This window comes from Fusarium vanettenii, assembly GCF_000151355.1.
Source record: "Fusarium vanettenii 77-13-4 chromosome 9 genomic scaffold NECHAsca_6_chr9_2_0, whole genome shotgun sequence".
Classification (NCBI taxonomy): domain Eukaryota; kingdom Fungi; phylum Ascomycota; class Sordariomycetes; order Hypocreales; family Nectriaceae; genus Fusarium; species Fusarium vanettenii.
Window position 1 is genome coordinate 1,732,455 of NW_003315877.1, and position 12,522 is coordinate 1,744,976.

The window sequence follows — 12,522 nt, forward strand, 5'->3', positions numbered from 1 at the left end:
GCAACTACACAATAAATAAAAGATGCTATAAGTATTACTTGATGTTTACATGTCCTTTTATTTATTCCTATCCTGGAAAGGAGAGTTTCTTGAGAGAAGCTTAACCTTGTAACCTTGACTAGCTAGCGTGCAGAGACGTGATTCCAGGAAGATCTTAGTGATTGCTTAATGTCCACCCGTTGCTACCAGGAACTGCTAAGCATTTCTCGACTGTTATTTGCGTTTAAAAGACCAGTTTCGCTATGGACAGCTCAAAAACCCTGGCTTCGGCGACTAGCACCTGATCACGGTCAAGTAGAGAAAAAAACACGATGCCTTCATAGTAGATATGAACCTTGATACAAATCCCTCATTGCTTAGGGGCTTCCCACAACCTCAATCAAACAATCTGTAAGAAAAGTATTCCTCCGCCCATGCCACCGATCGCTATTCCTTGTCCTGGGAGAATACTTACCGGACCTCCTCGATACTCTTTAGGAAGAAGAACCATTTTTTTTCCGTCTCTCACAATCCACTCGTGATCCTTGTCCAAATGATAACCGTGGAAACCAGTTATCGTACCCTCTGCATTAATGTCCAGGTCACCGATTGATGTGCACAACCTTGAGTAGTCAGGAGGTTCGAACTGGATGGTGGCCCTGCCGGAAAATTCAGAGCGCCGTTTCCCACCATCAAACGAGAAGCGAGACACCCTGCGATCCTTGAAGTTCCACATTCCAATCTCGCCACCACGAACCCAGGCCAGTAACTCTCGGTTGGGAGAGAAAGCTACTGCGTCCAAAGTGTGACGGAATCTCTGACTAGTGGCCATGGAGACACGCAGCTCTTTGGCAACTCTGCCACATCCACATACGTGGATACCTTGTTGGCTTGTGCCCACAGCAAGCAACTCCGCATCTGCTGAAAGTGCGATCGATGTAACCTCAGTCTGTTGGTGGGCAACAGCCCAGATGCATTCGCCGCTGAGCATGTCCCAGATCTCCAATTTCGTGTCTGAAGCCAATGCAAGTTTGTTGCCGTCAGCTGAGAAGACGAGACATGTGGCGCTGCGTTGAATCTGACGGTATTCCTCAGAGGCATCCATGTCCCATACCATCACGGATGACCTCAAAGCCAGTGCGAGCAGTTTGTCGTCAGGGGAAAAAACCTCCCACCCCCTCACCTCGTAGAAGGTTTTGACAGCTTGGCCATCACTTACGCTCCAAACGGTCAATTTGGCCCACCTTTCTTCCCACAAAGTAATTCCCCATCGCGATACAAGATAGCGAGTGTTGGGAGAAAAGGCAAGCCCACTTCCTCCATCCCCGAGGCAGCCCATTGAACGGATGCAGGTGCCTGTGGCCGTGTTCCAGATCTTGATTGAATCTTCAGAGCCCGATGCAAGTAATAGATAGTCAGAAGAAAGCGTAGTCGAAAGTACCCGCTCCATGTGTAAAGGGGCATGCTTGGCAAATGGAAACAGCTTCAAGTCCCAAATATCGACTGTGTCCTCGGTGGCGTGAGCGAGGAGCTGTTTCTCAGGACAAAATACCAGTCCATTCATGCTATAGTCGCTTCCTTCAAGATGGTGGATAAATTCCCCTTTGTTGTTCCAAACTCTGACCTTTCCCCAAAAATCTTCCGTGGAGGAGGCAAAATACCCACCATTCCCCAGCGACACGACCATTGTGAAATCCTCCGTGTGTACGGATATGGTTATGGCACAAGCGCCCGTTTTCAGATCCCAGATCCTTACTCCCTCCATTTTTGAGGTAGACGCAAGCTGATCGTCCCCTAAGAACGCCATCGACACGACGGAGCGATTGTGGGCTTTCACTTTCCCAACGAGTGATTCTGATTGGAAATCCCACACTTCGATTGTCCCGTATAACAAGCCCACGGCTAATTTCTGGCCATCCTGCGAAAATGTCAGGGCGCCAACTTTTTCCTTGGACGTGCGGATGCTTCTTGTGCAGCCTCCAGTAGCCGGATTCCAGAATCTGACCGCCCCGTTATCTGAGCCAGATGCTATCACATCTTCATTCAGGTCGAGATGTGTTGAAGTTGGTAATGCCAGACATGTAAAGCAAACGCTGGGTTCTTCGGGGCTTTGAAGTGTCTGCACGCGTGACCCCGTTTCCGCACTCCAGATCTCGAAGCGGTTCTGATTCCCTGCCAGGGCAAGCCGCTTACTATCACGTAGAAATCCAATCGCGAGAACTTCAAAGTCAATGCCAAGGATCTGAATTTGCTCATTCGAGTTCAAGTCCCAGATCTGAAGCAAGAAAGGGGGGAGTTGTGCATGAGGGTAGTCCACCTCCCGCTCCAACGCCCACTCGCACAGATCCTCCCACGTCATGCCCACGCAGTCCGGATCATTAATTGAAGCTAGCAAATTTCCATCTGTCGAAATGGCCAACATCGATGTCGGAGCAAGCATCGAGAGGCTCTTAGCCCGGGGGCTCCAAGTGGGTTCCCTCTTTGACTTCAATGAGATCCAGTCGAGTTCTTCTCCGCTGTAAACCCTTCTGACACAGCTGCTGGTTGGGCTGAATAGAAGAGCAGATGCATAGGTTTGAAAAGGATAGTTTTGTATTGTTTCCTCGTGAACTTGAACGAAGCCGTCGATATCGTTTGTGAAAGTGTCCAGCTCGTAGTCTTTTGTGTTCTGCTAATCAAAGGTTAGACTAAAGTCTGAGGCGTATCTGGCCATCTTGTTCGAAGCATGAAACGAAGTAAGGTAAGAATGGGAGTTTTCAAAACTTACCATTAGTCTACATAGTTTCTGTACTGCCCTGCATGCTTCTTCCATCTTTCTCTGCAAGCTCATTGCCTCCAGCCAGTGCAAAAGCGATTTCTCGATGAAGCGTCTCACAGCCTGGTAGTCTCGAAGCTGAACTCGTTCAAGATGGTCAATCCAGTGAACGCAGAAATACTTGAGGCCTAGTAGTGGATCTGGAGATAGAGGAAAGGCAATATCACGAATATCAATTCCTGGCTTCTCCAGGTTGTAGATATCGCGTTTCAGGTTTTCCTCCATGACAGACATCGAGCGGGAAAACAAATGGGAGTGAATATCAAGAGGGTTAGACTGAAACGCCGACTGCAACTTTTCAGGTGTCAAAAACTCCTTGGCGGAAAGATGAATTAGGAAGACTTGGTTGTTTTGACGAGTGAGAAAGGCGCCGCATTTGTCGATGACCTCTTCTACTTGGCTGATTTCGTCAATTTCTTCAGGGAATCCAACCAACTCCTTCAGTTCCTCGATATGGAGTGGCCGTAGAGCGGCTGTTGTGGTGGCAAGTGTCTTGTGAAAAACTTCTTTGTCAATCTCGCTGTCTCCCCCCAAGACGAGATCCCCCAGCAAATTCTGCAGTAGACTCTCGTAGAGACTCTTGAGATCACCTGACAAGCCCTCAACAACACGATTGGTGTTCCAACTGTTCCCCTTCTTGAGCTCGGCCATGACAATAGACAACCACAGGAATGTACCGCCTGCTTTGCGCAATAGTCGATTCTGAAGTTCCTCTTTCTTTTCTCCACTCATCCTAAGACGGTGAAGACTTCCCATTCGATGATTTATGTAGGCTTGAAGAGCTTGCTGGATGTCTTCCCCGGTTTGATCAAGACTCAACTTCCGCATCTTTGTATCAGGTGCATCAAACTTTTGGTGAATGATAGGAAGTCCCCGGCTGGATACGAACCACCTGACATTTTGGATGGACGATGTCTCGAGGATCAGATCAAGTAGATGGTCAAGATTGGCATCAGTCTCGCATTCGTCGAGTGCATCAACCACCAAGATAATTCTGGTTCGGGTTGGGTTGTCTTTCAACATGTCTTCCAACATGTCTTTCAGGATACCGGCTAGGGCGGTAAATGCTCGCTTCCCTCGAAATGGGTATTTTGTTTCGTGGTCGTAAACCTTCGAGATGCGACGGAGGTATGAGGGTTGCTGTTTTACGAGCCCGTGTAGAAGAGTGGCCACCACGAATGATGCTTCGCGGTCGCCGTCCGGATTGCTGAAAAAGGAATACGTAACGAGAAGACTTGGATCAGAAGAAACTGGGGCTACTGGGATCGAGTCCAGCAAATGGTTCAGGACGCTGCAAAGAAGCTTAGTCTTGCCTTTGCCTGGTCCCCCATGGAGCCAAAGGCCAGGAGCAGATGCGCCGTCGCGCCATTGTTGGAACTCGGGGCTCTTGAAGATCCACTCGCAAGCGGGCTCAAAAAGCTGCTCTTTCCGCCTCTCGGCGTTGATTTTCTGGTCTTCTGGGACGTAGCCACTGTGTCGCATGTACTTGAGGCATCGGTCGTCCTGCTTTTCCAAGTCTGCCTCCTCATCCGGACCTGCCGAGTTCATAAGTCGTTGACGGCTCATCTGGCTTTGTATACTCACCGTTTTGAATAATCTGAGTACCATTATCCTTACAGATGTTTTGTGTACCGGCATTATGGAACATGTCACCCCTTCCCATGTGGGTTGCCGACATGGCGGATGGTTCTCATGTACGACGCACTTGAGCGAGTCGGAAGCCAGGGGTGGGTAACACCGTCGTTTGATCGAAAACACAACTAGATTCGCAGGTACATTAAAGGAGCAAGCAGAACTGAGCCGATGTGGTCAGCACAGCAAGGAGGATTCCAAATGGGCCAGCGCGCGTATTCGAGCGTCTCAGGACGGGAGTTTGAGGGGCACAAGGTGCATACTATGTACCGCCCGGCTACACACGTGGCTAGTTGGCTACACTGTGGCGATGATAGTGATCTGGCAGAAGCTGGTCGATAACATAGAAGGCCGAAAAGGGACGATGAAAGAGGGTAGTTGGGCTCGGTCAAGGTTGGGGAAGCAAACCTCGCGCCCGTCCCTGCCTAACCGGCTTTAGTGTGAGAGACGGTAAGATACTTGTTTGCCAATGAGCGAAGGAAAGAGGCCTGCACTCAAACAGCTTCATTCGTATTGATGCATGGCACAAATTGAAGCCCCTGCATTTATAAGGCGGGCTAACAGGCAGAAATGCAGTCTCACCGCACCAAAATTGCCTTGTGAAACCTCAGGCCTCAGCCACTCTGCAGGCTCAACCAATCTAAGGGGTTGAAAGTGAGAAGAATGTGTGGGATCGGGCGTCAGCACAGAGCGCAAGAGTTACAACCCAACGAAAACTTAACTCCCTTACTACGCCCTCCCACCTGAGATTTCCGAACCACCACAACATCATGTCAGGCATTGAGGTCATTAGTCTCATATCGGCCATTATTGGCATCATTGACGGGACTTCGAAACTGGTCAAAACCATCAAGAATAGCCGCGATCTTCCTGATGGATTTAAAGCGGTATCTGAGCGTTTACCCCTCATACGAGCCGTCTTGCAGGCCGCAGAGCGACGCATCAAAGAATCGACCGAAGGACAGGGCGACTTCGGAACGATCCAAGTCCTGCTCGAGTCTTGCCAAGATCAGGCTCTGCGGCTGAAAAGCATTATGCAGGAGGTGACCATCCAACCAGGCGCCACATTTGCAGATCGCTCTCTCCTCGTTGTGCGCAGGCTCTCCAAGGAGAGTAAGATGGAACAACTGATGAAAAAACTCCTGGAAAATGTGCAATTGTTGGCGGCAATCCAGACCATCAAACCTTCCATAGACGCCAAGGCTCCCTGTGCGATTCAGGCTCTGGCCGACCCAGCTCCTTCAATATACCAGGCCTCGGCGGTTGCTCATTACGGAATAGGTCACCAGTTCAGCAACATGGGAAGCGGCCAGCAGCATGTCAACATGGGCAAGGGGCAACAGGTTTTTGCACACTCGATGATTATTCAGGGGAGTCCTCGTCAGTGATCAATCTGACTTCAATGAGCAATAAGCGTGTGTTACATTTTTTAGATAGCATTATCTCATCTTAACTGCGTGCTCTTAATTAATTAAATAAACATTTAATCGGTTTACTAGGATATGGTGTGGTTGGTATTCTGAACAGTGAGGCTGTTCAGAAACCGCCCTTCCAGTATGTCTGACGCTGACACGTATCTGCCTTGCATGACAAGGCGTTCTATAAACCACCACGATTAAAATTCAGCGTAGCGTTCCTTGTCTCTCTTCTCGCTTTGCCTCTTTCTTCAAGTTCTACGCAATGTCGTGCCAACGTATCGACAAGCTCATTTCTTCCACCCTCCGGTTTCTCAACGACGCCGCAGAAAAATGGGAGGCAACTCTTCCCCATGAGAATCTACCGCCAAGTTTTGGCAACACACGGAAATGGGTTTCTCTTGTCCAAGAGATTGTGGGGGGAATCCAGGACCAACGGAAGGCGAATAGCCTAGATCCAGATGACACTGCAATTCTCGATGTTCTAGAATCAACCAAAGGAGCTGCCAAAAGCTTGTCGGCCATCTTCAGAGTCGTGGCAGATACTTCTGAGACCGAGAGAGGAAGTTGTTATGAGGAGTTTCTGCGAAAGCCAAACGCCAGCGGGGTCGAGGTGGTCCTACTACAGCTTTTGCAAGGGCCCCACGAGCTTGTCAACGAATGCATCATCGAAGTGACGGTCGACCAAGTTCATCAACTAGCAGAAGCCATCGAAGAGCTAGCTTTGATGCAACCACCTATGCCGGTGAGCCAGACGGCAGCGGTGGCACATTATGGAAAGGGGGATCTATTCAGCAATCTAGCCAATGGGCATCAAAACATCAATAAGGGAACTGGAGCGCAGTACATTGCTGAGCGGATGAGCTGGGCTGGTCAATCGAACCCGTGAAGGCTGTGATCTATACGGTGTTTTACGGTTGAGTTTTGTTTCCGTCATGTATTGATGGACATCTTTTGCTGTAGTGTTAAGGTGCTTTTAGAGACGCCTTCGATGAGAAAAAGGCTGTGATTTGCGGTACGCACTGCTAGATTATGAGCGAGAACAGAAATGGGGCGTCGAGCTTGGATCAACATATCAAATCCAGTAAGCATGACTCTAAATTAAACACATATATCTACCTATCTATCGTCTATAAAAGTATATTTGTGAAGGATAGATATTGTATCCTTTGTTCTCGTTAAATGGGGTAGACATCGCGCTCCCATCATGGAAAGCGGTAACTATATATTCAGCAATGCAAGCAATGGGCATCGAAACACCCACAGGGGCAGTGAATCGCAGTAAAACACTGATCGTACGGGTTGGGATAGTAAACAAACATCGTGAAAGCTACGATTCGCAGAACCCGCTACTGGATTGTGGGCAAGAGAGACCAAGTTCGCCCTCCAAGCTCGAGGCGAGAATCTCGATTCCACCTAACAACGTGACAAAGATCAAGCAATGTACCTGGAACTCCTCAGCCTATAGAGTAGAAGCAGCTTCGCTAGGGCCCTCGTTCAATATGAAGTGTGCTTGCTGGGTGAAACAGCGCGGCAGGGTCACATCGAGTAGGTAGGTAAGGGAGGGGGAGTCAAGGAATTGATGGTATTATCCCAGTCGTCAGATCAACTAAATCCCGCTACTTATTGGTTGCCGCCTAGCCAGGTGGACAAACCATTGTGCGCAGGATGCCGATCGCTGTCCTGATCTCATGGCGATCATCTTCTTGACTTATGGGTGTTACCAAGATGTTAATGTCTCCGGCTTTGTCCACGCGACTTCGAACAAAGACCAGCGGCCTTGCGCATTTAACAATCACATCACGAATTACCAGAATATGGATCAAATGTGTTCAATGAATGTATTCACAGGATATGAACCACCTCTCGGTGAAAACAAGGCTATCGAGGCTCGCAAACATCAACCTCTAAACTATCTCAAACAACTAGGTCATAGCATCTTGATAAAAATCTCGTAAGTAGAAGGAGGCATTTACTCCTTGGACTTGTTCCGGTCGTCAAGCTCAACCTGCTCGACGCTGGCAGTCTCGATATCCTTCTTGGGCTGGTTGGTCTCCTCCATACCGGCGACAGCACCCTCGAAACTCCTGCCGCGCTTCTCAGGACCAAACATGGTGGTGAATACGATGCCGAGAGCGATGATAGCAGTGGCAACGCCCATTACGGGACCGTAGGCCTCGACCCTGTCACCGTTCTTGATGGAGATCAATGTGTTCTCAGCGACAGCGTTGACGATCTGGGCAGAGGGGGAGGAAATCATGTTTCCGATCTGGTAGGTGACACCGGGGAAGGTGGATCGGAAGGCAGGGGGAGACAGCTCGTTAAGGTGGATGGGAATGACACCCCAAGCACCCTGGACGAAGAACTGCATGAAGAATCCAGAGGCGCTAAGGCTGCGCTCACCCTCGGGGAGGATCCAGGCGGGGATGAGGACACCGGCCATGAGGGAGGAGATGATGATGGCACGTCGACGGCCGATGAACTGACTGGTGTATCCGATGATGGTGCCACCGACACAAGCACCAACCTTCATGATAATAGAGGCGCGAGAGGCACCGGCGTTGTTAAGCTCCTTCTGGGTGATCATGAAGGTGGTGTAAGAGTCTTGGGAGGTGTGGGAGAAGTAGTTGAACCAGGTCATGAGGATGGTGCAGTAAACACACATCTTCCACTCGGACCGAAGCATCTTCTTGCAGTCGCGCCAGAAGGCACCGGGGGCGGCGGTTGAGGCCTTCTTCGCCTTGCGGGCTTCGAGGAACTGCTGCGACTCGGGGAAGGCAATGCGGATGAGACCGACGGCGATGGAGATACCAGCTACATTTTGTTAGTGATTATGTTGTTTGATCAGTATCAGGATCACTTACCAGCAATCCAGAAGACAGTCTTCCAACTCTCGGTGCTGCCTCCAACGCCAAGATTGGCGCATGCAGCCAAGACGTAACCGAAAGAGTATCCCTGCTGCAAGATGCCGGACATCAAGCCTCGGGCGGAGGTACTGCGGCGCTGTTAGCACGGAAATAAAAACTTCTCCAAATTGAATGACCTCGAGAGTTTTGTGAGGAGAGGGGAACGCGGGAACTTACGGGCACTGCTCGAGGGCCATGGCGATAGCATTGCCGTAGACACCGCCCATGAAGAGACCAAACAGACTTCGCACGGCGAGGAACTGGTTGAAGGTTGTGCTGTAGATGGTGGCGATCTGCAGGACACCGAGGACAATCATGTTGAAGACCATGGGCCACTTGCGACCATACTTGTCACCAGCGAGACCAAAGGCGGCGGCACCGACGGAGCGGAGGAGGAGGGTGAGGGTGATGGCGGTGGTGATGTTGGTCTTGGTGGTGTCGTAGTACTTGGCCAGCTTGACAGTCTGGATGGAGAGGGCGTGGAAGTCAAAGGCATCAGCGGTCCAGGCGCAGAAGCCGACGATGAAGAAGATCCAGTCCTTGAGAGAGAGCTGGGCCATCAGGCTGATGGGGTTCTGGAGAGGGTCAGGATCCCTCCACTCAGTAGCCTCCTCGCCATGCTCGTTGTGGATGACGACGCGCTGCTTCCAGATGAAGAGGTCCTTGAAGGCCTGCTTGGCCGTGGGCAAGATGCCCTTGGCCACGGGGTCGGCTGGGGCGCCGTTCTCAACGTGGTTGCCCATGATTGATTTTGTGACAGAAGAGGAGGAAGAAGCAAAAGAGGTCTCGCAACCAGTCAAGGTTGGATTGGTTGTTGGAGTAGGAGGAGGAGGAGGTTGAGGGGGTGATGATCTGTTTGAATTCCAGAGTTGAAGGGGGAGGAGGAGGGCAACTTATATTTCAAAAGGCAGGATTGATTGACGACAGGTCGAGTCGAGATGCCAAACGTGGATGCAGAGACTGGCCTGTCCACCTACTCCTCCTCCCTCCCCCGGCACCGCACCACAATGAATGCGCGGGTCACAGTAGACGTGGGGTACGAGTAGGTTCAGAACGGTCGAGATGTTGTTGGTAGTTGGGGAAGCCGGGATGTGGATGGGACTTGTGAGGGGTGGGCTATCCCTGCCCTGCCCTTCCCCGCAGAGGAGGAGATTGATCATCTTGGTCCCCTTGTCGTTGACCACCCTGGTTGATCATACGGGTGCAAACGGAGCCAGAGGAGGAGACGGACTATGACTAGGATAAGGGTTAAGAGGAGGTGGTGCGGGGAATGACAAGGACGAGGCGTCAAGGACGGGCGCACGTTTTGACTCCATGTCTGTTAGGCCATGGATTGACGCAATACAGACTTGGGTTTGAACGCATTCCTTTTCAGTTGATGTTACGTACAAACACACGGGAACTGACATGATTAACCGTGTCGATCGCCGTCACTGTACATAGAATGTCTCTCTTCCCGTCTGGGGGAAGCTCCTCTGAGTGGTTCGTAGATGCGGAGATGCCGTGGTGACCACCACCACACTCGGAAACTCGGCATCGCGATGCTACACGGGTAGAGACGATGAGGAAGGCAGGCTGGGTTAGTCAAGACGGTAGACGCACGCTAGAATGGCGGAGGATTGTTTTTCTTGGTCGGTCTAGCGTCTCGGCGTTACTTTGACTGCCGATCGCTCGCTGAAGTTGACTCCGCTGACCAAACCAAGTCTGCAACCTTGGGGATAGGCTTAAGCAGCATAGGCTTTAAGGTGCATTGTTAAGCTTACACAGATTATTTTGTGGAGAAGAGTAGCAACCGGACTTGTGCTCCTCTCCAGCTGCAGATGGACGTGGTGTTGGTCGGGGTCACAGATTTCTGCTCCTTTCCCCGCTTGAGATGGCGGAACGAACCAGGCTTGAACCAAACAGAGGCCAAGACAAGGCTGCATCTTTTCTCCAAACCCCAGTCGCGTCGCCTCTTCCATGTTTTGATTTGGTTATGCTTGTTGTTTTGTTGGTTGGGTTACATGCGGGTTCGCAATTTTTTCACTCTCTTCTTTTCTTCTTCCTCTCTTTTAATGGGACAACAACCAGGTATCGTACAGGGATTCACTCTCAGTACCACCGTATGTTTCATCAAGGCCTGGTCCAAGCGCTTATGTTCCCTCACCTCTCCCATCTCCATCTCCGACAACGCGCGCACGACGAGTCAGCTTCTGCAGTTTTGGTGATCATCGGCACTTCTGTCGAGACCACTAGCCGATCCTTAGCGCTCATGACCTCATCCTAGTCTCGTACGTAGTTGGAGGTTTCCTCCGAAACGAGGGGAAATTATCGCCAGTAACCGGAACGACGAGTGATAAAAAAAACAGAGTTTCGTTTATGGACATGAATATCCGGTCAAGGGCCAGGTCTGGTCTGGTTCATGTCGGGCGCGCGATGGTTCCATTCGCTAACCTACCGTACCTACTGCGTGGCGTAGAAGGGATTGTGGCCCGCTTTTGCTTCTAGAGAAGAAAAAGAAACGAAAAGACGCCTCTTTTTCTATCGGTTTCGGATCCGCGCAGCCCATCCCATGTGTGCTCGTGCCGGTTCCTTGATTTGCTAGTCTTGTGGTTTGTTCGTTCGGATCCGCGCTTTGATAGCACCCACGCAGCGCAGTCACAGTCACACACTCAATTTAAGCGACGCGGGTCCAACAGACAAATCTTGCCTCTCCGATTGTGGGGAATAGATTTCCTCCCAGTGAGAAGAAAAAACGTCCGATCCACAGCTGCAGACACATCTTCCCTCCTACTGGTCACTTCCTTTAACTGGTTCTCTCCCATGGTGGGCGGCAAGGACGGCACGGTCATGTCTGGGCCCCAACCTCGTATGATTGCCCACGAGTGGCCCCGTTCGGTTTTTGACAACTCTGGGGCCCCATACGGCTGATATACTGCTTCTGGAGCAAGTGGCGAGACCTTACCCGAGGTTAATCTGACTCTTGTTCCTTAGATCCGGGGTAATATCCGGGGATTGACTTTTGTATCTCTCTCTCTCTACCGGTGTCGGGTCCGTCACACTGCGTAGCACACCTGTCCTTGTACAGCGCACGCATAAACTTGTCGTCACATCTGGTAACATCAGGGGGGTTTCAACAGTCACAGACCGACACGACAGATATCATGTAGCAGGATAAGCCACAAAGTCCGTAGTGGTTCGAGATAAACTCAAGAGATGCATCGAGATGTGGGAGAGTCATTTTCTTCGTCTCCAACCCTTGTGGACCACTCCTCCAACTTCTCTCAATAACCTCTCACTGCATACATACGCGCGCCCGCTAATGCGCAGAAAAAGAGACGCACATGGCGTAACGCTCTAGAAGCCTTCCTTGCAAGGAGGATTAAAAAACGCCTCTTTACGCTTGCTTCATCCCCCCCCCCCCCCTGTCCGGAAGTTTTCCGTCCTCAAGAAGGACCCGTTGCCGCCTTGGCTGCGGACTCGTCTCGGTATCTGGCAATTGTTGGACGTTATCATTCCACGGCCATTGTTTGCCGCCAAAGAATGGGTTGGGCTGCCTCCCCAGTTATCGACTGTCCGTGCAAGATGAAGCACGCTCCAGATACAGAATCCTTCCCTCTGCAGGTGAATGTATGACTGATTAGAATAATCGCTGTCAATATAATCATGGCTTCCGTGTGACCGACGTCGAACCATGTGCGCGAGGTCCAACACCTCTCTGGTGCAATTCTCATACGACAAAGAGACCACGCGGAAGCCTTCCCGCCTTATGCTCCGGATTTTGGGGGACCCGGAC

The 12,522-nt window shown here is 50.8% G+C and overlaps 3 protein-coding genes across 3 annotated transcripts; 1 reads left to right on the plus strand and 2 right to left on the minus strand.

The window, feature by feature from the left end:
* Positions 1 to 223: 223 nt before the first annotated feature.
* NECHADRAFT_85058 (uncharacterized protein) lies at positions 224 to 4,472 on the minus strand (the record flags this gene model as incomplete). Its single annotated transcript, XM_003050541.1, has 4 exons — positions 224 to 280; positions 455 to 2,650; positions 2,747 to 4,329; positions 4,379 to 4,472. 4 exons carry the CDS (start codon positions 4,470 to 4,472, stop codon positions 224 to 226), a joined length of 3,930 nt encoding a protein of 1,309 aa, XP_003050587.1.
* Positions 4,473 to 5,157: 685 nt separating this feature from the next.
* NECHADRAFT_101717 (uncharacterized protein) lies at positions 5,158 to 6,730 on the plus strand (the record flags this gene model as incomplete). The annotated part of the gene is made up of 3 exons (XM_003050145.1): positions 5,158 to 5,806; positions 5,926 to 5,980; positions 6,058 to 6,730. Exons 1-3 carry the CDS (start codon positions 5,197 to 5,199, stop codon positions 6,728 to 6,730), a joined length of 1,338 nt encoding a protein of 445 aa, XP_003050191.1. The 5' UTR covers positions 5,158 to 5,196.
* A 1,083-nt stretch (positions 6,731 to 7,813) lies between these two features.
* Positions 7,814 to 9,490, minus strand: NECHADRAFT_48646 (uncharacterized protein; the record flags this gene model as incomplete). The annotated part of the gene is made up of 3 exons (XM_003050542.1): positions 7,814 to 8,655; positions 8,706 to 8,836; positions 8,925 to 9,490. The coding sequence occupies 3 exons, from the start codon at positions 9,488 to 9,490 to the stop codon at positions 7,814 to 7,816; spliced, it is 1,539 nt and encodes a 512-aa protein (XP_003050588.1).
* Positions 9,491 to 12,522: the final 3,032 nt, after the last annotated feature.